The sequence below is a fragment of the Colossoma macropomum genome, unplaced genomic scaffold (genome assembly GCF_904425465.1).
Source record: "Colossoma macropomum unplaced genomic scaffold, Colossoma_macropomum, whole genome shotgun sequence".
In the NCBI taxonomy this organism is placed as follows: domain Eukaryota; kingdom Metazoa; phylum Chordata; class Actinopteri; order Characiformes; family Serrasalmidae; genus Colossoma; species Colossoma macropomum.
The window spans coordinates 18,889,775-18,913,304 of NW_023494805.1; the positions used below are offsets into that span (position 1 = coordinate 18,889,775).

The window sequence follows — 23,530 nt, forward strand, 5'->3', positions numbered from 1 at the left end:
GTCGAAAAGCTGTATTATATTGAGAATGAAATTACCATAACATCAGCATCAAGAATGCCTCATATGTCAAAAGAGGTGATTAAATCTTGATGCACAACAGCTGACAAAAAAGTGTTGTTTTTAATAAGTATCACTGACTCCTTACCTCGTATTATTATTATTGTAAAAGCTCCCCTCAAATTAACAGAAAATGTGTTTTATGATCATACACATATTGCTATATGCTTACAATTTACTGCTGAAAGCCAAAAATCTTTGGCGCTGTTTGTATTATTTTATAAAAATAGTTTTTACAGAGCAGATCACTGAAGAGACGTCATCTGTTTATAGTTTATAGCCCAGATTTGTGGAAAAATTGAGTTCAGCTTCTTCTATTATAAGGGTTTAAAATTACATCACCCATCTATTTGACTGGAAAGAAAACAGTTACAGCTCTCATATGACACCCACTTTTTGAATGTAGCTTATGAAATATGAAAGTTATGAAGAATATGACAAAGTACGTTTTGGAACCACCGGTGGTTAAAGCAACTGTGAAAGGTGATAAATGAGATTTTTAAATGTAACATATAAAATGACTAATACAGGAAGAGAAAATCTTCACTAGTTTGTCATGATATACTTTATATTAAATGTAAGAGAAACTTAAAAAAAACTGTAATCCAAAATAAACAGTCTTAGCTCTGGCTAATCAACTCTGGAAAACTTAGACAAAAATATCCCAATAAAGACAAGAAAATATATTCAGTATAGTCATATGCAAAAGTTTGAGCACCCCTGATCAAATGACACGTTTTGTTGATTTTCTAAGTAAGAATAAGTTACACAGCCTCTACAGAACATATTGAGATATGGCATTGTTATGCATATTTAAGTGCATAATTTCTATTCATTTGCTGAGTTTAACATATTTTGAAAAATAAAACATAAATGTGCAGTAACTTTTGCACAGGCCACATTTTATGTTTTATTTTTTTCCAGTAGGTTAAATCCAGCAAATAAACAGTGATTGTGCATTAAAATGTGCAGAAGTGTGTTCTCTGTAGATGATGTGTAACTTATTTCACTTAGAAAATCCACCCAACATGTCATTTAGCCAGGGATGCCCAAACCTTTGCATACATCCGTATAGCTCTCTTTTATGAAGCTCTTGGTTTGTTCACTTGTCCTGGTTGGCTGACAGTCTCGCTGTTTCCGGCTCTCTTCTTGTACAGTATGACACACACAGCGAAGAAGTACAGCACGTTCTTACCAAGCAGTGTCAGATACGTAAGACTGAACAGGTACGTTCTGTGCACCAGCGCCTCTGAACCTGCAGAGAAGAGGAACACAGGACTTCAGTTCATTTTCAAACAATGCAAATGCAGTTAAAATAGTGTTTAGGAACTACACTGCAAGAATTAAAGCTGCAGTGTGTAAGATTTAGTGGCATCTAGTGGTGAGGTTGCAGATTGCAGCCAACTGAATACCCCTCCCTCACCCCTCCCTTTCCAAGTGCAGAAGAACCTATGGTGGCCATCATATTTTCACTTCTTTCTCAATGAGGATTCACCCTCCCTTGCATTTTCTTGTGCTAAATAATAAGTATGATTCTCCACATGTGCAGTTTTAAAATGGTGGCCAAGGTGTCCAGCGCTGATGCTAAAATCTGATTGGTCACCCCAAATGCCACCCTAAAATTTCTGCCATGTGATTGGCTTTCACCTTGCTTTTTGCTATCAGTGGAAGAACTCTCTGCAAAACACAATGATTTGTAGTTACAGGTGATTATACACTAATGAAAACATGGTTTTGTACACTTTATTCCATTTCTACTAGTATATCCCTCTAAATCTTACACACTGCACCCTTAACAGTATATAAATTAACACTGAGGCGAACACTGAAATAATATTTCACTCATTATAAACATGCCAGAAATGTAAATCATTACATTAGCTGTCAGTTTTTTTCTTTTTACCATCATTTTCCTCTTGTTCATGTTCTTCATTTTCATCTTCTTGGTCTTGCTGTTTGTTTTGTGAGGGTGCGCAGGTTGGGGCAGGGCCAGGACTTGGTTCAACATCATCTTTTTTCTCTTCATCTAAGAAATATTAAAACAGCAGTGTCATTTTTGCATACAAGATGGTTCTTCACAAGTTCTTTAGTAAAGGCAATGGTTTTATTTAGAACCATGAGTTCTATGTAGAACTATTTGCATATTTATGTGGTTCTTTGCATGGTGAAATGGTTCTTCAGATTGATGGAGAATGTGTAATATATGGTTTTCTATAGCACCGAAAAAGCTTGACGTCGTAACAATAGCAGAACCATTTTTGGTCCTACATAGAACCATTTTCAAAAAGGTTCTTTAAAAAACACAATCTTCATCAGTCTGAAGCACCATTTCATCATGCAAAGAAACGTTTAAGTGTGCAAATGGTTCTATATAGAACTCATGGTTCCAAATAGAACCACTGCCTTTACTAAAGAACCATCATTTTAAGTGTTATGAACTTCTTTCTCAAGCTTGGAATGCTTGAATAACCTAAATAACTGGATTACAGTCTGGCTAAAGTTATACAGTTACTAATTAATAGGAAGTTACAGAACTTGCAAACAAGTCCAAGAGAAAATAATATGACAAACTATTTGTCTTAACAGGAATCAGTAAAAACTAATAGTACAGTACAGTGTTGGTAACACTTTATTGTAAGGTCTGCTTCTTAACAGCTTATTAACTATTAGCAAAGACTTTATGAATGCCGTAATAAATAGGAACATATGTGTAAAAAGCTTAGAAATGTGGTCTAAATGTATTTATATAATGCGTTACTGAGAGCATCTCAAAAATAGTTTCTCAAGTGTTTGTTGACTAAGGAGTTAATTAATTGTAATCTTTTGGTTGCAAGCATAGTTGAAATGACGTTAATGAACAGGAATGTTCAGGTTTCATACATTGCAGATGCCTGAACACTGTAAATGTAACAGTAACCTATGATACACTTTATGACAACATTGTTTTCTTAAATTGCGGTATGTCATTGTATTTCCCCATAAATACAGTCTAGGCACTAATGTCTATTCTTAACAGTTTACAACATGGAGATCTTATTTGTTAGCACTTATTAAGGCAGTGGTTATTAAGATTGAATACGTTTTACCTTAGTTGCAGTCTTGCAGATTAATTAATGAACATGTTTTAAATATATCTAGGTCTTTGGAAGCTGTTATGTTACAGGAAACACATTACAGGAAACTGTAATGTGACCAATTACTAACATTTACTTGTTGGTTTGGTCATCATGAATTCAGATTTGTTCAATTATTACCTGTTCATATATCTTATTTAACATATCACATATATTTAAAGATATTTCAAGTATACTTGCAAATATTACCATTAATTAACATCTAACATATTCATCAACACAGTTAACAACTATTTTACAGAAGACCTTATTAATACATTATTTAAACACATAACAAATCTCTAAGCCTGCTTACAAATGACATTGTTCTATTTACTAGGCCTTTATTAATTGCTTGCTAATAACTTAGTAATTGTTAAGGAGCAGACTTTAAAATGAAACAGAATGAAAATATAAAAAACAGTAGTTCGGCACAGTACTGTAAGTACTAGTAATCTTTCACTGCCTTTCATAAATATTGGCACCCTTTTTTTCTTTTAATTTTACCTCACCGAAAGGTTTGATTTTACTCATACTTAATGTTTTGCCCATATTTAGCAGGGGTGCAAACAATTCTGAAGAGCATAGCGTACTGTAATCTGCTAACAGGGTTGGACTGATTGAATATATTAAGATATATGTGTTGTTTCTGTGACAGTAGTTACAAATCCAATGTAATGAAACACGTCATTTACCGGAGCTACTCGTTGAGATGACGATATCCTTCTCATGTTCGTGTTGGACAAAGCAGGTATAAGTTTTAGAACTTGCTTTCTGTGGGTCTATGATGAGCATGCTGGTCACTCTGACCTCCTGACCCTCGTCTTTCTGCTCCAGCAGGTCATAGGTGTCTGACTGCTTCACCTCTGTGCCACTTTCATCCTTCCAGGTGAACTTCACCTGATCTGGAAACATGCCTCTGGCCTGACAGAGCAGTGTGCGCTTCCCATTGTTTGGTCTAGAGATGGGGTACGCTGACAGCTTAGGTGGCTGTACTAGAGAATCTGTCTCAACACAGAATGTTGCAAAAACTGAGTGATCAACAACTGGTTTCTGGCCTGCTGAAATGTTAAGTTCCCCAGTCACTTCTTTAGATAATGTACCCTATACAGAGAAGTTCCCTAATCACTACATTAGATAATTTACCCTATACAGAGAAGTTCCCTAATCACTACCTTAGATAATGTACCCTATACAGAGAAGTTCCCTAATCACTACTTTAGATAATTCACTCTATACAGAGAAGTTCCCTAATCACTACTTTAGACAATGTACCCTATACAGAGAAGTTCCCTAATCACTACTTTAGATAATTCACTCTATACAGAGAAGTACCCTAATCAGTACTTTAGATAATTCACTCTATACAGAGAAGTTCCCTAATCACTACATTAGATAATGTACCCTATACAGAGAAGTTCCCTAATCACTACATTAGATAATGTACCCTATACAGAGAAGTTCCCTAATCGACTTCTTTAGCTAATTCACTCTATACAGAGAAGTTCCCTAATCAGTACTTTAGATAATTCACTCTATACAGAGAAGTTCCCTAATCACTACTTTAGATAATGTACCCTATACAGAGAAGTTCCCTAATCACTACTTTAGATAAGTCACTCTATACAGAGAAGTTCCCTAATTGCTTCTTTAGCTAATTCACTCTACACAGAGAAGTTCCCTAACCAGTACTTTAGCTAATTCACTCTATACAGAGAAGTTCCCTAATCACTACTTTAGCTAATTCACTCTATACAGAGAAGTTCCCTAATCAGTACTTTAGATAATTCACTCTATACAGAGAAGTTCCCTAATCACTACTTTAGATAATTCACTCTATACAGAGAAGTTCCCTAATCACTACTTTAGATAATTCACTCTATACAGAGAAGTTCCCTAATCACTACTTTAGATAATTCACTCTATACAGAGAACATGGTCCTAATCACTTCTAATTGGACTCAAAATGTTGTGGCTCCCAACGTGGTTTGATTTTTATTGAAAGGACAAAATGACTTTTATTAACATTTGGGTTACTGCACTAGCTTTTAATGCAGTGTGCCGCCACAGACTGTCCGGGCGTTGCACTTCCGCACTTTGCAAAGTTCCGCCTTTTGCGTTCCGTCAACATTGCGTTATCAATTAAAATTTAGAAAATCGATTTTTGACATTTGTGAATCAATTCAGAATTATCCACGTCCATATTGCAATGCATCTAAGAATCGATTTTTCCCCCCACCCCTATTAGATACTTTTGCACAAATTATTAGTATTATTGTTATTTTCTATATTTGTTCTTATTGTTGGTATTATAGATGATACTGACAACAATTTTTGTTACTTAACTCCATATGAAAAAAAAAAATTCCAGGTTGTTGAATGTTTAGGCTCAAATTTGCACACCAAGGAGGAAATTAATGAACAACAAAATTGTCAATGCAATTTGCAAACTTTACAATCAGATTGAACCTTATGTCTCTGTGAAAAAATAAGGTCCAATATGATTTCCAAAAACATGATATGCTCTGAAATATAGAAAGAGAAGACAACAGAGAAATAGATAGAGGAGTTAGATAATAAAGGAGTTAGTAAAACAAAGTACAGATTTTTACAAATCATAGAGAAACAGAAGTAATGTATTTTATTATGTCCCACTTCTGGGGAACTGTGAGTGTGTCAGGATGCTACAACTGAGGTCCCCAGTTCAGCCTTGTGTTTTAATCAATTTTTTCAAAAAAAATTTACATTTTAAACATTTCAGGTATATACTTTATTTAAATTTTGAAATAAAATCCTGTTTGATCATATAAAAATATAATTTACCATTCTGCTCGCAGAATGAAAACATTTACTAACAGACTGAAGCAATGACTATTACTAACAGACTCGGCTGATTAATAAAATAAAAAGTATATATACTACCATTACCGTGGATTTGTAATCACTTGTTATTAATATATTAGTTAAACATATTAATTCATAATAATCTGTTATTTTATATACAACAACTTTAAATCTTGTAAACTACACAGTGAAAGTATTTTAGACATTGTATTCACTATTTCACTACTATATATTATAAAGCAGACACCGTAATTCTCTATGTACAGTAACATTTCATGGAATTTTCTACAAGTTTCACCACTTTTCGCACAGGTGGCCCTCTGGTAGTTACATTTATTATAAATTAACTTCATTATTGATATGATACAGCCTCCTGCTAATTTTTTGAAAGTTGTGAAATACAAACTAGTATACTGAATTCATTTTATATGTTGAATCTTGGTTTTACGTAATTAAAACAGTGCCATTTCATGCAACAGTTTGTGCATTCTTTTCTTTATTAATTTAATTTATAAATACTAGGCCTGTAAATTTTTCCTTCATTTGATAGCACTTTAATAAGTCAAGTAAAGACTATTGCAACAATAAAACTTCCAATCTCCTGTGCTTACTTCGAGTTCAAGCTCAGATGGAAATTCTAAGGTAAAGAACGTTACACTGAAGTGAACTCAATTTATATATATAAATGAAATCATGTATAAATATGTACTTGTAAGCCACCTTCAGCATAGTTTTACACAAAGCTTTGTTTGGAAAACTTACACAATTTTTTTCAGTCCTTTGCAATCATTCATGGGGTTTGTTTTGTTTTGCTGACTTGCTTAGTTTAACTTCTATTACATTTTTGCTTGTTTTTTTCCTTGTTTTCTTTCTAACTTTTTAAAAATTATTTTCCACTTCTTAGAGGACTGCATAAGTATTCCCATATCCAGTTTTAGAAGAAGCCTTCAGATGAATTCGTGTTTTTTGTTATTTTACAATGTAATGAAGTCATTCAGAGTAACAGTTGAACTGGAATAGTCTTTACTTTCATCATTACAAATAAGTATATACACATACAGTCGTATGCAAAAGTGACATCCCTGATCAAATTACATCTTTTGTTGTTTTTCTAAGTGACAATAACACTGTGAACATAACGCATTCTCTACAGAGAACACACTTAAATATGGCATCTTTCTGCACATTTTAGTGCACAAATTCTATTTATTTGTTGAATTTAACATACTGCAAAACATATTATATAAAATGTGCCATAACTTTTGCAAAGGCCACGTTTTATGCTTTATTTTCTCACAGTATATTAACTTCAGCAAATAAACACTAGTTATGCATTAAAAGTGTGTTCTCTGTAGAGGATGTGTAACTTATTTTCACTGAGAAAATCAACCAAACATGTCATTCGACCAGGGGCGCCCAAACCTTCGCATTTGACTGTAAACAGTTGTTTTGCTCTACTGCAAAAGTGCAATAACGTCATATTTGTTTCTTTGCCATGTTGAGAATGGACTATACATTTAGAAGTAAACTGATACTAGTTCTGATCCAGAGCTGATTCTGAAAACTATTTTAGTATTAAGTCAGAAAACATACATTTGATCAGTTTTGCAGGAACACTTTGCACATAAATCATGTTCATAATTAGTTGAGTTATACTTTGAAATAGTTTGATATATTTATATAGCAATATCAGCCGTTACACTTGTTCCACCCATATTCTGTAAGAAACACTTTTGGTCAAAATACTAATCCTGCAAATGAAATAAATACAGCCTCATCCAAAGTGACTGAAAGATTCCAGCTTTAGATTTAGAGTCAGGTGCAATTTTTTTTTACTCTCAAGTTCTCATGGTCTCTCATTCACATGAATAAACAGTATAAATAATGCCATTTTCTTACCTGAGACATAAAGTCTTGTCCCTGATCCGAAGACTTTCTCATTGCCACAGTGTGACATTCAAGAACAAAAAGTGCTGAATTGATTTTCAGTCGTCTTCGGGTCCCGTCATGTTCAGTGAGTATATTCATTGAGACTTCTTTTCTTATTAATTTTTTTAGAAAGCAAGAATCAAAATGGATTTAAATTTCAGGTTGATTTGAAACAAGTGTGTCTTAACAGAAGACTAAGAGTAGTCAAAAACCAAACACATTCCTGTTAAAATAAATATTAATCTGACCACTAGGTGTTGCCATACAAGCCCTTAATCTGTGCACAAAGTGTATACTCTTCTTCTTCATTGTTTTTTTCATCTGTTTATTGCACCAGGAATGGATCAGAATGTTTTTATGGTGGTACAAATAGAAATTGTTCTGGGACAACCCCCACCTGGTACAATGAAACATCATTTGTCTGATTAGGGATTACCAGTCATTCTGCTTTACCCCTTTTTATGCACACTATAATTAAATTAAAGCTCTGAATAATCAAAAAACCTGCTTATGAGTCACTGGTTGGAGTGCAGAACCTGCCCCAGGATTACTAGCATCAATTTCAGGCTTATCAAAGCCATGAGCAGAGAATACTGGGGAACTACTCAGCAATAACAATGCAATGACTGCCAAGCAAACGACTAAACAAAGACCCCGTTTACACTTCGTGTGTCTTGAGTATCAGGATATATATGGATAAGGCCAAACCACATAAAAATGCAAGTGTAGACGCATCCAAGATGCATTTAAAACTGATACAAATCCAAACGCCACATTATAGCAGTGTAAACGTATACGTCTCTCCAAGACATATTCAACAAAAAAAAACCTCCTAGTACAACCAAAAATCCTCCCGGTACAACTGAGACTCCTCCACATGGAGCATGTCACTGGGCACGTGATCCGTGTCTACCAGGAAGATAAACACGGAAGACACACATAGTTGGGGACCAGACACAACAAAATGCTTAATAGCAATATAGACAGACACTACTGTGCAAAACGAGCACGAAGAGGCTAAACAGAAAAATAACTGGTAATTGGTTGCCATGTCACCATGAGTGGATTTGAATATTCCATCCCGACAAAGCAACTGAATTTCAGTCTGACTAACGTGAGACGCATTTGACTACCAAGTGTAAGTGGCTAAAATTGTACTAGGATACAATCCAGACACTAGTCACGTGAAGTGACCAGGTGCAAACAGGGTCAAAGACAGCATCCTTCCACAACCGAAATGTTCTAAAAGGTGTAGGTGTCGATCCCAAATATCTGAATTAATCACCCCATCACTCAGGTAAGCAAGAGTTAAGGGCATCTCCAGATGAATGGTTCAAGAGACTTTGGAACATCCCTCCATCCAGCCATCATTGTATGAATCTGTCTGTAATAAGTACAGAACAGAAAAGTTACCATCAGGTTTTTGGGATGAGTACAGTGGGGAACATCATGGGCTGGGTGCTACAAGACAATCATTGTCTGAATACTCTGTTTCCTGTTGAAGTACAGGGCACTTCTGAAAATTGTTGCATTGTGCTGTTGCATAAAAGTATGATTGCCTACATTGATATGTTATTGGATCAGAAAGGTATGAGATGCAGGGGTGGAAATGGGCCTTCTGGTCTGGTGGGAAAAATAAAACAGCATTTTAACTCAGATATTTTTTATAGGGGAACCATGTATAGTTGTTTTTGTCTGTTCTAAAATGTGTGCATGAGGCAAAGTGTGAAAATGCACCTCAGGTTGAGCTTGGAAAATCTTATCTTATTGAAAATGGTTCTATATAGCACCAAAACAGGATCTTCTATTTTCTATTGCCTTTTTGGTGTTATATTTGGTGCCATTTTCTTTACTAAAGAACCATTAAAGAACCATCCTTTTTAAGAGTGCTTACATTTTTAAATACATATTGCTGAGACCACAGTTGTGTTGTAGTGGTTTCATTCTTTATACTGTAGTGTTCCGCTATTGACCACATATGGCTATTGACCGCACATGGTGAAAGGCTTGGGTAGCGTGGCCACTCAGAGGCTCATGGGAGTTGCACGTCCCCCATAAAAAGGGACATTAATGTCATTTATGTTGTTGTCCGTCAGTTAAAGCATGTGGTATGTGCTTCTTGTGTCATTTGTGTTGAGCAGTGGGGTTAGTTAGGGTGAGTTTGCATCTACCATAGAGTGAAGAGCTATGGCTGGTAGTGACCTTGCCTTGAGCAGCTGTGTTTATGCACTTTGCTGCTTGGTGTTTTAATAAAAGATCACTACTGGTTGCAGAATCATGACCTGTCCTATGTCTTACTCTGCACCAATGTCACAATACTTTTACATGCACCCATTTTCAAATCCTTGTTCTGTGGGTTCAAAAGAACAAAAAGCATTATGAATCATTGATCTTGGGTCAGCAAACATTTTCTCACATGTAACTGCTTGGTTTTTTATTAAAGTTTAATATTATTTGAGTTTTTGTGCAGGATGTGAAGAATTACTGGCACTGTGGGCCATCCCAGCAGGCGCAGTAATAAACTGCAGAATGGCTCTCTTTCAGTGTGACCACCATCAGATTGTAAGCATTAGACTTCTTATCCACCTTCACAGTGAAGTCTTTTGCCTGGGGATGGTTGGAGTCATGCGTGAGGTCAATGCCATCTTCCTTAATGTAGAGAATTCTAGTAAGAGCTTCACCGTCTTTCTGCTGGGATGTAGTGGGTCAGTGGATGTAACTGCCCCTGGACAGACCAGTCATTTTGCAGCTGGTAAAGGCTCTTTTACCCACTGGCTTTGCCATCGAGAGCTCGGTTTGCTCCACTGTCCGTCCCAGTGCAGCCACTGTGATCAGTGTTAAAACGGAAATTAGTCATGGTGGATTATTTGCTATGCATTTTCAATACATTGAAAGAGAATTTGGTAAGAGAATGACAACAGTTGTGCTTATATGTTTAAGAAAGGTAATATATACGTTTAATGAAGCGCTCTCTTATACCCCTGCTGCGTGAACTGCAGTCTTATCACTGTCTCTAGCCTATAACATCCTGATGTCATTTCCTGAAGTGAAAGTCTTTACACTCAGTGCTTTTTGCATGTGGTATATGTGCTACATCTCACTGTGGTAACCAGTCCAGCAGGCGCAGTAATAAGTTGCTGAATGCTCTGGCTTTAAATCAGGGATTTTCAAAACAAAAGTGCGGATTCCTTTCCTTGCGGATTTCAGGTACTCAAAAACAGGGTTGTTTCTGGTAGTTCCATCGTTGATGTCCACATACTGGACCCTCTTAAGTTCATCCTCCTTCTTCTGGTACCAGTGGACATAATTGAGACAGTTTGCCGAGAACCTGCATTCTATGATGGCTAGCTTAGCTGCAGCTTTGGTCATTAAGACCTTCTGCTCGAGCTTCTCGGCACTGTGTACTGATGGAAAGAGAAAACTCTGAGTGAAGCAAAGCACATTAAATAACACATGTAGCATCACTGAACAGGTAACAGACGTATGCAAAAGATGAATTACTAAACTTTGTTGATTTTCTAAGTGAAAATGAGTTAAGACATTAACACAGTTTAACATGACAATGAAACATAAAATATGAAATGTTCCATAACTTTTGCCCCAGCCCATCTTCCTTTTTTCCATTTGGTAAAATTCAGCAAATAAACAGTAATTGTGTATTAAAATGTGCAGAAGTGTGTTCTCTGCAGAGGATGAGTCACTTATTTCCATTCAGAAATTCAACAAGACATGTCATTTGATCAAGGGCAACCAAACCTTTGTGTATCAAAGGGTAGTTGTTCTACCTAATGATAAATCACAGCATCCATACTCAGCACAATATCAAAGCATAGTGCAAAGACAAAGCCATACCTGTGGTAATGACTGTAATAACCAGCAAAGATGATGAGATGGGTAGAAGAAGCATTGTTGTGGGAACACTGTGACGCTGTGCTCATCAGAGGAAACACACAGCAATATTTACAGACAAGCAAGGGAGAGGAAACAGCACAGGAAAGCTGACCAGTCCTCACTGGAAGATGTTCATCTACAAAGCATATCGCTGCTGTCGGAACAAAACCTTGTATCTCCATTTTTGCCGTTTTTCGGTTTTTGGCATAATTTGAAAATGCCTGCTGTCCTTTACATTGTGTGTAAATTTCATGATAAAGGGACCAAAAGAAATGGCCTTGGAAAAGTAAAGTAAAGTAAACCTGTAAAGTTACCATTTTGGAGATTTGAGGTTTTGTTCCGACAACAGCGATATGCAGTACGTTAAACATGCAATCAATGCATGACTGTTTCAAAGTTTGGAACACTGCTCGAAAGTCTGAATCACTGTTTCCAATAATATAAAAACAATTTGGTGGCATGTACATGTATAAAATGATTCTATTACGATGCTACTACTCAGTAGGGTTCAACTCATTTGTAGAAACCTGTAATGAAGAAAAGGTAGATGTGTCCAGAATGATAAATAGAGCTGTAAAGGGTTCCATAATAACTGAGAAAGCTGGAGAACACAAGGAATAAAGTTATAATAAAGTGAACATCCAGAATTCCTCTTATTTGAAACGTGATGAAATCTGGAGGCTGATGCCCTGACAAGAGTGACTGTACATAAATAGATATAGAAATACAGTGGGGTCCAAAAGGCTGAGACCACCAGTGAGAATGCTTTTATTTTGCATTCTCCTCTCATTTAATACAAAGCTTTTCACTATGAATTAGATTATCTCAGTGGAACTCTCCTTTACATGTGCTGTAGCTGGCTGTGCATCTACCATCAGCTGCCAAAAGGCAGTATTAGAAATAGTAGCTGTCCTTCAGTTATGACGTTAATATTCCTGCCTTTGTTGGCTTTCTGCTAGGAATGTATTGCAGTTGACTCTATTGGAATCAGTGAACAATGTAGTGCTGGGTTTGCACATAAATTGCTTTTGACTAAGAGCATGATCTACAATTTGTGACACTACTGCCATACAAAAGGCATGTAAATGACTTGTTAGCTAAATAAAGCCAAGGTTACTGTGAGGATTCATAGTACTTGCATGTATTTCAGACCTTTATTTGAGTTTGTGTTATTAATCCTCATAATTTCCTTTGTTAATGGGCAACGTCAGTTTCGCTGGTAGTAATGCAGAGGGGGTGTGGTGGAGCGACGGCTGGAGTGGGTAATGAGTAATAATCTGCACCTGTGTGCTGTTAACGGCAGCTTTACTTATGTGTGTTTCTCTCAGCAGTCTGTGGGAGACTACAGAGACAGAACAGTGCAGAGCCACAAAGAAAGCTGATCATTAATTTATTTATTTTTCACAAAGTGGAGACAAGAAAATAAATAGCAACCAAAATCTTAGGACCAAAAAAGAAACATACGAAACATATGAACATATGAAAAAAAAACAAAACAAAATGGATTTAAAAATTATAATGTAAATAGAGAGAGGTGAGAAAAGGTGAATAACCCTCTGGGGTTTGAGGGCATTTTCTCGATTTTTGCATATTTTCTTAAATTCACATGATACTCACGTGTTTCATGTCAATATGCTCAATTTGAATTGTATTTCTGTGCTGTATTGTCTCAGAGATAGAGAAACATATATATAGAAACTTATTATAGAACATACATAGAAACATCAAATTTAATGCACAGACGAGATCCCCAGAGAGTTGGTAGTGAGGGAGGGTTTTTTAAAGGGAAACAAGACTATTACAGCTTTTTATACGTGATGCTAAGCCTTTCCAGATTAATAGTCTTTGATGTGACTTTATAATGATGTTCATTTCATTCACACAGTATCAGAAAGCTTTAATATAATGGATGAGCAGGAGTGGAAAATAAAGTAATTGTATTTTGTAATTTGTATCTATAATGAAAGGTCCATTAGCTGATTTCAATTATTTTATTATTAGTACAAAAATCTGGAAAATGTGCAAAGCATGACAAAAAAATAAGAAATTTATTCGCAAAGTTGGGCAAAATACACTACAAAAGTAGTGATGGCTGAACTTGGAGTACGTACACTGTTCTAAATTTGTTTTGTACTGTATTCTGTTACAATACATTAAAAAGATATTAAAAAGATATTCAGAACATATTCAGAATACATTTAGAACACATCTACTGGGGAGATTCCAAAGATCTCAGCTGAGGGACGGGCATGCTGAGGTAAATACCTGATCACATCACCTTGATTTATCAGTCTACTCAGACTTTTGCAGGAACTTCATGCTACATATTACATGCCATCAGCAGATTTTAAAATAGTTAGCCTCATAACGTTACAAGTTTATTTCATACAAAGGCTTATTATTCAGTAACTACAGGGGCTTTAGTCTAAATGAACTGAGCTATTCTTAGGTTATGGAAGTTTATAATAAAATGTAAAGGGTTAACAAGCAAGCACTGATGATGTTTCTTTTGAAGATTGTATGTACGTTTTTTTGTTTGTTTGTTTGTTTGTTTGTTTTTTCGGTGGGTGCTCCGAAAGTATCCTTTTAAAAATATAAAAAGTAACTGTATTCTGAATACAGCCTTTCCAAAATGTAACTGAATACAGATACTTAGTTTAAATATTATGAACATGCATTCCCAATACTTGTATTTCATTACATCCCAACCCTGTTTATTCATCATATAATGCTTTCATACAAAATCAAAATCAGAATTGGTTTTTAATCTGGATAAACTTTCCATGCTGCCCTGTTCACACTCTTTATGGTGCTAATATAGCAAGATGTTAGCCTTCACCTGTTTAATCCTAAACTTTATTTCTGCACCGAGAACATGTTACAAAGAACATACGAACATATGAAACATTGTTGGCTAAGCAAATCGAGCATTGTGTTTCGCTACACTAAAAAGTACTTTCCTAAATCGGTTCATTGTTCAGTCACTATCCAAAAGCTGTAACCTCTTGCAGGCATCAAATTCATAATGAGGGTGCATTTACAAAAACAGTAAAGCTCATTGGGTGAAACATAAAATGTTTTTTTGTACCGTTTTCAATTTTCAAAATCAAATAGAGCTTATTAATCACTGCTTTCTGTTTTTACTAGCATTTCACGTACTGTCCCAACTTTTTTGGAATTGGGTTTGTACACACACTGTAATATCCAGTACAGACAACCTATCTAATGGAACTATATATTTTTTTCAAAGTAAAATGATATATTTAACTACAACAGGAAAGTGAACAAATTTTAAGTTGGATTGACAAAGCCAGTTAATAATGTTTCAGAAGTTAAAGCAGTTGCAGAACACTGTTAATTGTTTTTGATTATTTTATTTCTTTTATAATTCAAGGTAGTTGTGATGGTGTTTCTACAAAATTGCTGTGGTGCTTCAGCTTGCTGTTAGGCTGTTGCTTGGTGGTTGTTTGGTGGTTGCAAAGGTGTTGCTCGGCTGTGGCAATGGTATCCTAGGTGGTTCACAAGGTTTTATTAGACCATTGCTGTGCAATCCCTGGTGGCTGCTAAGATGTTTCTAGGTGGTTGCTATGGTCCTCCAGGTGGTTACTAATGTGTTGCTAAGATGTTGCTAGGCCATTGCTATCGTTTCCCAGGTAGTTGCATAGGTGTTGACAGGCCGTCGCTATGGTATCCCTAGAGGATGCTAAGATGTTTCTAGGCCGTTGCTATGGTCCTCCATGTGGTTGCTAAAGTGTTGCTGGCCCATGGATATGCTATACCAGGTGGTTGTCAAGATGTTGCAAGAGCATTGCTACAGTGTCCCAAGTGGTTGCTAAAGTGTTGCTAGGCCATTGATATGGCATCTGTTTGCAAGGGTGTTGCTATGGGCCACTGTTATTATCTCTGGTGATGATGGGTGTGTGTGTGTGTGGGGGGGGGGTTGTGTGTGTCTGTTATCAGTGTGTGCTTGTAGGATGAATTTAATACATTTTTGTTTTAACTGTTTTATTACTGTGTATAAGTGTGTGTCTGGGTGTGCAGGTGTGTGTAGTGTGTATTCACTGTGTAACTACTGTTTAATTACTATGCAGTACTGTATGTCTGCATCTGCATGTCTGTGAGGAGAGAGGTTTCCATTGTGACATCATTTCTGGCAGTTAGATGTGATTCTGCCATTAATTTCCTACAAGAAAAAACTCTGTCTTTGGGCGTCCACTGCATGATCACCGCACATTAAGCCACTCAAAAGAGCACAGGTTAACTAGTTGGGTATATTTGTCATTAATATTAGAGTTCTCTGGTCTATTGTAGCCTGTCTGAAAAGTCCTACATTTCCCCAGATGCTGTGCTGTAGCCTAAGCCAGGAGAATAGTGCGTCCCACCATAGAGAGTAAGTAGCGAGAGTAAGGGTGTAGTGCGCAGTGTTCGATTTGAGACGCGCCCCCAGGTTTGTGTACTGCTTCCCCGCCGCTCTTCAGCACGGTGTCGCCCTTCCACAGGGCGCAGTAATAAGTGGCCTCGTCCTCTCTCTGTGCGCTAGAGATAGTTAGAGACACCGTCTGGCCCCGAATCCTCCCGTTTAACCTGCTGGGAATGTCATTCTCGTTGGTGGCCGATGTAGCCCCAGCTGCAAAGTGCATAATGCGGCGGATAGCTTCTCCCGGCCTCTGTCTGTACAGGTGGAGAACAGTGGAGCTGGGGGACACCGAGGAGTCCACGTTGCACTTGATGATTTTGTTTCTCCCGGCCCGCACGGTCTCCAGCCATTTCTCATGGGAAATCTGCGCAGTAATACAACCTAAAAGGAACAAAAAAAGCGCATGAAGTGCGCCCGAGTGAACCACATTCCTAGTAAAACTCTTAACTACGATTAACAAACACAATCTCACCGAAAAACAGAAGCGCAATAAAGCAGGTTGTTGTTATTTGGGACATGGTCAGATTTTTCTTCCAACTTTCTCAAGCCTTTTTTAACGTTATGAGCTGTTCCGCTGTGCTGGAGTTAAATAAACTGAACTGCAGATTTGGGGACAGGTAGAACCGTTAATGAACAGAAACAAGAGTGAGGTTTGAAAAAACAGCTCACTATATCGAATACGCTCACAGAGACGAGCAGTCACTTTCCCACCCGTACTCGGACAAGCCCCGCCCCCTGCGCTACGACTGGCCAGAAATTAATTAACACAAGCAGTCCGCCATTTATTTTATCTTAAAGGACAAAGAGGGAGATTATAAGCGTGTATGGATCCTCTAAAATGCGCCTTTTTATTCATATCTGGTAAAATGTGATTTCCCCCTTATTATCTTCTTACTGTATGTGGCGCAACAACGTGTATTCCAAATAAATAAGATATAAATAAAAGGACCAAGAGTTAGTTGTATGTATTATATACTGAACTATAATGTAACAGTATACTTCATTTAAGTAATCTTTTACATAGACTAAACTTTAGTGTTCTCTATAGAACTGTTGCATAATAACTATAACTGTATATAATAATAAATGCCTGTACAAGCCAACTAAGTTTGGTTTTATATATATATATATATATATATATATATGTATGTATGTATGTATGTATATCACCGAACGTCTATACATGCTTGGCAACAGACCCTCAACTCTGTTTTTGAATTTGAGCCAGTTTGTTGTTCTTGAGCCCTAAACTTTAATCCAGATTGGACTTTGGTCAAAGGCTGACTGGTGTGACCACTGCAGCCTGTGACAATACTGAGAGCCAGCAGGTTACCACAGGCCTATTGGCAAACTGAGGGATTTGCTGAACAGTATGTGACAAGACAAAAGCCAGTGGCTCCCCCTGGTGGTCGCATTTTTGCCATTGCACATCTATGTTACAGCATAGAGCTTTACTGAAGGATTAGTTTCCACAGACCCTGGTGGTTCCAACACTGATCGTGTACAACACTGATTATGTCTTCAGCTCAGTGTCACGGGTTATTCTACATCCCCAAGGGGGTTTAGGTGGAGGGGTGGATAACAGCCATGTGTTAATATATTGAGGCCTCAAATTTACATATTAAGACCACATAGCCACACTTAACTCGTGGCCTCAATATACTAACTTGTAGCCTCAAAATATTAACACGTTGTCTCAAAGTATTAATTTCTAGCCACACCTTATTAAAAAATAATCACCATGTCACCTTAGGGGCTCCATAGATCTGCCCTCAAGAGATGTCCAAATGAATTCTTCAACCAATAAACATCAACAAACAAATAATATCCAGTTAAGCCATCATGGAAAGGATCAATTAGATCCTCAACCAGCAGTGCCTTTCGTTTAAACATGTAGGGAAAGGGCTGTTTTATTCTTTTTAAAGGTGTTGTTGATATTCAGCAATGATAATAAAGTTTAGTTTCCAGTTACTTCAGATGGAGACATTGTACTTGGGTGGTCTCAAGAATGATTTCCACCTTACTCTGACACCGAGACAAGTCGAGTCCAAATGATACTGAGACATGACCGAGACCGTTCATTAATGCTCTAGAGCCCATGTGTCAAACACAAGGCCCGCGGGCCAGATCACAATTTTCTATTAATATTAGCCTGTTTCACAATGCCCTGCAGTTCAGTCCCCAGCATGCACTGCAACGTAATGTGCGCTCTGACCCTCTTACTCGGTTAATGTCTACTACAAGTGCCTGTATTTTACTGTGGAAGTTTTTATGTATCTTGAATTAACAATGGCCAGTTCGGGTTACAGCACAACATTCATTAAACATGAAATAAAATCATAGGCGTTCTTTGGCCCACAGATTTGTTGAGATTTTTTAATATGGCCCTTTTGGTGGTTGAGTTTGACACTCCTGCTCTAGAGGCTGAGACCAGACTCATGTACTACAACACTATTGACAATATCCACGATACACTCAGAAAAGCACTGTGTGACCTATTGCAATGAGTTTATTATATAATGGTAAATATTGTCAGATTGCTGACCCTTAAGTGTTTTTATGTCTTTTCCAGTTAGCACATAATAACTATGCATGTTTAGATACTCATGAGCCATTTAAACAGTGAATTGTGGAAATTTAAACTAATTTTTATTGGTAAGTCACCAACTGACGTGTAGGTTGTCAAAAAAATTTTTTCTAACCGTGCTTTTTACCTAGATATTATCAGCCACTTGAGCAGAACTGTTAATGAACAGAAACAAGTGTAAGGGTAGGAAAAACAGCCCACTATACTGCATAACGTTAACAAAACAACGCAGTCACTTTCCCACCTGTACTCAGACAAGCCCTGCCTCCTGCGCTACGATTGGCCAGAAATGAATTAACACAAGCAGTCCGCCAATTATGTTTAATTTCGTTCTTTTTGAGCATTGTGTTGGGATCCCCTAAAATGAGGCTTTTCTATATTTATCTAGTGAGATGTGATGTTTCCTACTTTATGTATTTAACATATTATTTTAATGTTTTCCTATTTCCTATATTTTTGTAGTCATTTCCATATATGTGCTTGTGTCTGATAAGAGCAATCTTTCTCCTCACTGTAAGTCATGTAACTGTAAATTCCCAATAAAATAGAATGAATAAATAAATAAATACACCAATTTAGTTAGCAGTAGTAGGCATATGTACTATTATGTAGCAACATACTGAAATTAGGTAATCCTTGACATAGATAGCTGTGATCTTGTAAGAACATGCTCTACAGTCTTAGCTAGAACTACAGAACAACTTTAACTGTATAGAATATAATTAAAGTTACACAAAATAAATGCCTGTACAAACCAACTAGTGTAAACAATTAAGTTTGGTTCTATATGTCACTGAACGTCTACACATGCTTGGCAACAGACCCTCAACTCCATCCTTCAGTATTTTTTTTATTTGAGCCAGTTTGTTGTTCTTCAGCCCTAAACTTTAATCCAGATTGGACTTTGGTCAAAGGCTGACTCGTGTGGCCACTGCAGCCTGTGGTAATACTGAGGGCCAGCAGGTGACCATACGCCTACTGACAAAACTGAAGGATTTGCTGAACAGTACGTGACAAGACACAGGCCAGTGGCTCCCCCTGGTGGCTGCACATTTGCCACTGCATTATTGAATGCACTGGAGGGTCCCCACGTGTTCAGAAACGGCCCATGTTGAGCTTTAGAGGGCCGAATCAGTCTGTAGGTCTGTTGTGTTGTGCCAGGTGATGCGTGATTTTGCTAAAAACAAGCTTCAATCTCTTAAGATGAACATATAACCATATGAAGTATTCTTTATTCACTTTATAGATAAATTAACACGGATATGTACATCACGAAAATCTCTACAGTGAAGAGTAACAGTACAAACACAGGAGTGACCTTTACCCTCTAAAACTAAACAATCAAGACAATGGTTACCTTTTAAACCAAATGACATATATTGCATATTTTGCAGATACCCCACCCCAGAACTCTCCCAGTGAGCTTCAGCTTAAAAAATATAAAGTTAAATAAATAGAATTTCTCAACACATAAAATTGCATTCAACATCTTGTTTTTTCCATACATGTTCACAGGATAATTTCAGTATTTTATCTAATTGTGGATATACGGACGTTTCTGTAGTAGGGAACAACGTTTAGTATTTTGCAAAGCTGTATTTGCCAAATGCCAGGTCCCAGCCATTCTTCTTGAAACATTTTGCATGCTCATAACTCAACATACTAAGGATTTAATTCATTTGGCAAAGAGCACTCTTGTCAATAAACAAGTGTCGATGTCAGTTATGCCAAATGTTTTCACCACAGCTGTACACGCCCAGCCAGGAAAACTACAGAGAACACTAACAATGATGCAAGGTAACATTTAGGTCTGAAATGTCTCAAAGAAAACATTGAAGTCTCGCGTTAACACTTAGAACGGTTAAATAGATCATATCACTACAAATTCTGATAAAATTTGCTGCAGAGCAACAAACTCAATACAATACACTTGGTGCAGAGAAGATAAGGTTAATTTTTTTGTCTTTAGAGGAGAACTCCCATTTTTAGTTTTCCTTTAAACAGATAGGGGTTACATGTGGAGGTCACCACAGTTCCAACAAAGCACACATCAATTCGCTGCTGCTTACAGGTAAACAAACAAAAACAGAGAGGTCTTGGTTCGAGAGGAAGGTAGACCATACTATCGCATCATGCTCTGTTATTTTCTTTAAGCTCTGAGTAGGGGTTCGTGTATCCACTCGTTTTGTTGATTGTGTTTTGTCCTCTTGGATATAGTTTGCCTTGTTCGCTCCGATTGACGGTTGTCAGTCAGGGCGCCAGACTCCATGCTAGTGGGTCTGTCTGTAGCTCTCGGCTGCTGCATGCCCTGCTCCGGCATGCTTTGAGGCTTTAGCCCACACGCTGTGTGAAGTTCTCTGGAAACAGTCCTTTCTGAGCAGAGGCGCCGTGCTGTAGCCAGTCACTCTCCTTAATGCCAGTGAGCCAACCAGCATCCTGCAGAGCCAGCAGAGAGAGAGATAGTCAGTACAAGCCAGTCGCTCTGAGGACACTGATAGTGTGAGCCAGGGATTAAAAAATACACAAAAGAGAGGAAATAAGGCCACCTTCACATTTCAAGCCTTACTGCTGAAATCTGAGCAATTAACATGCACACAAATATGATTATTATCTGACTTCTGCGGTTATCTGATTACTTAAGTGGTCATGAAAACAGCATACTCATTTTTCCTGGGTCGGATTAAAGCAGTTATCAGATTTCAAGAAATCAGATTAAGAGACTTGGATTGTAGCTCAGTAAAAATATCTCATCACATCCATCACCCTTTTTTTTAGCAGATTTATACTCTTACTCTGATTTCTTCCGTTTTTCTACATCTGCATATGTGCGAAAACAGAACCAGACAGAGAAGAGCTGACCAAAAAACACTAGCATCAACTTTACAACTGCAAAATGGCGACATAATGAACGCACTGTTTGCAGTCTGAAGCCATATAAAGCCTCTCTAGTAAATATTTACCAGTAAATAAACTCAAGAATGGTTTCAGTAGAACTGCATGTCAGGTACTATGTGATTACTGAGTTTTGTCATTATTACTGTAAACATGTTGAACAAAATCAGATTTTCTTTAGCTATCTCATTATTATGTACATGTAAATGTATTCGTGATCAGATAACACTCAGATCATCAAACCACATTCTTAGGCAGATTCAGAGACATATCTTGACCACATTCAGTACAAGTGTAAATGGAGTGCGTCTTCAGTATCTGCAAACAGTAAGGTAAGCAGAAAAGTGCCTTTTCTGCACTCTGGGCTGTTGAAAGTGTTCCAGCCAAGCTTGTCAATTCGTATCGTAACAAGAGAAAAAGTAAATGGAAGTAAAAACAGAAGTGATATCTGTGATGTGCTTTTTACAGGAAAGTAAAATCAGATCTCATGTGGTCAAACAGGAGACACATTTTAGCACAAAAAAAAGGAATCTAGCCAGATTTTTTTTGTTCACACAGCTTTGAAAACATCAGATCTGTCTTATTAGGGCAAAAAATCAGATTTGTGCCACTTCAACCTGGTAATGTGAACATAACCTAATTTTATTCTCATGAGAGTGTACTTATAGTCTCTTAAGTCTCACAGGGTATACTTAATAATCCAGGTACAAATGACTATGTATTTGGAAAAAAAAACTTGTCCATATATAAATGTGTCAGTAAATGCTTCAGAACAGTCAAATGGATTCCCTAACAAAACTGTTAATACCTGATCTTCCACTAGCTCTGTAGGAACAACAAGAACTATGTCTCCTCTCTTCAGCTCAAGCTCATCAGGGTTTGCGGCCTCAAAATCGTGCATTGTTTCAACCTGCAAGAAAGAAGCCAAGTATGAGTGAACGTGTATTTCAGGTAGTTGCCACTTTATTAGGCGACACCTACAGCCATCACACAAATTACATATCCAAAAAAGTCATACATTATGTCACTGCAAGGTGTGGTATGAATCATGTAGACTTGCATTTCTAGCATCTGTTAGTGTTCAGGTGTGTGCTGGAACAGGCAAAACTAGTGACCCTGGCCACTTTGAATGTGGCATGAAAGAACCAGGCATGTAGGTCCTAGCATCTCCAAACATCCTGCGCCTTTCACATATAACCATTTAAAGGGTTTAACAAGAACGGTATAAAAAAGCAAAAAAGTCAGCAATCTGTGATCCTGTGGATCAAAGAACAGTGATAATTGTGCAAGCAAACTGACACCAGCCACAAAGATGGAAATCTCTCCCAAATTCAAGGCTGATTAACAACATCTCAGAATGCATTACTTGTCAGACATTGTCTATAATGAGCTACAACAGTTTGACAACCTCAGAATCCAAAGACATTGAATACATGGTGAATTCAAGACCCTAAGAGGCACAACATGCTATTAGACAGTAAGGCTGTTATTCGCAGTCTTTATAGCATTTTTATTGATAAATAAAAATTCCACAATGAACACATTGGTAAAGACTGCCACACTAGTACAAGAGGGACATACTTAGATTGGGCATGAAGCTATGCCTATTATTAGAGCAGAGGTGTGCTTCCCTGAGCTGGGCTCAAACATCACTCTCACGAGAAGAGCAAGTGACTTAACCACTGTGCTATAGAGTCACTTACAAAACACACACACATGCACAGCTCAAAAACTACTCTATCCTTAACTACTAGACAGTAAAAAATGCATTATTACTATAAACATGATAACTATTCATAA

The 23,530-nt window shown here is 37.2% G+C and overlaps 2 protein-coding genes across 4 annotated transcripts in view; both read right to left on the reverse strand.

Annotated features, from left to right (window-relative positions):
- Window positions 1-991: 991 nt before the first annotated feature.
- On the reverse strand, window positions 992-16,955 carry LOC118825371. Its single transcript, XM_036595958.1, has 7 exons — window positions 16,724-16,955; window positions 16,217-16,632; window positions 11,045-11,366; window positions 7,914-7,946; window positions 3,866-4,174; window positions 1,961-2,083; window positions 992-1,312 (listed from the first exon to the last, which is right to left on the reverse strand). Exons 1-7 carry the CDS (start codon window positions 16,767-16,769, stop codon window positions 1,140-1,142), a joined length of 1,422 nt encoding a protein of 473 aa, XP_036451851.1. The 5' UTR covers window positions 16,770-16,955; the 3' UTR covers window positions 992-1,139.
- A 3,081-nt stretch (window positions 16,956-20,036) lies between these two features.
- amph (amphiphysin) overlaps window positions 20,037-23,530 on the reverse strand; it is a 53,261-nt gene continuing 49,767 nt past the window's right edge. For all 3 annotated transcript variants that reach the window (XM_036597091.1, XM_036597090.1, XM_036597092.1), the window contains 2 exons: window positions 22,539-22,640; window positions 20,037-21,274 (listed from right to left, as the gene is read on the reverse strand). In XM_036597091.1, the coding sequence (XP_036452984.1) occupies window positions 21,170-21,274; window positions 22,539-22,640 (207 nt within the window). In that variant the 3' untranslated portion in view covers window positions 20,037-21,169. The remainder of the gene's footprint in view (window positions 21,275-22,538; window positions 22,641-23,530) is intronic.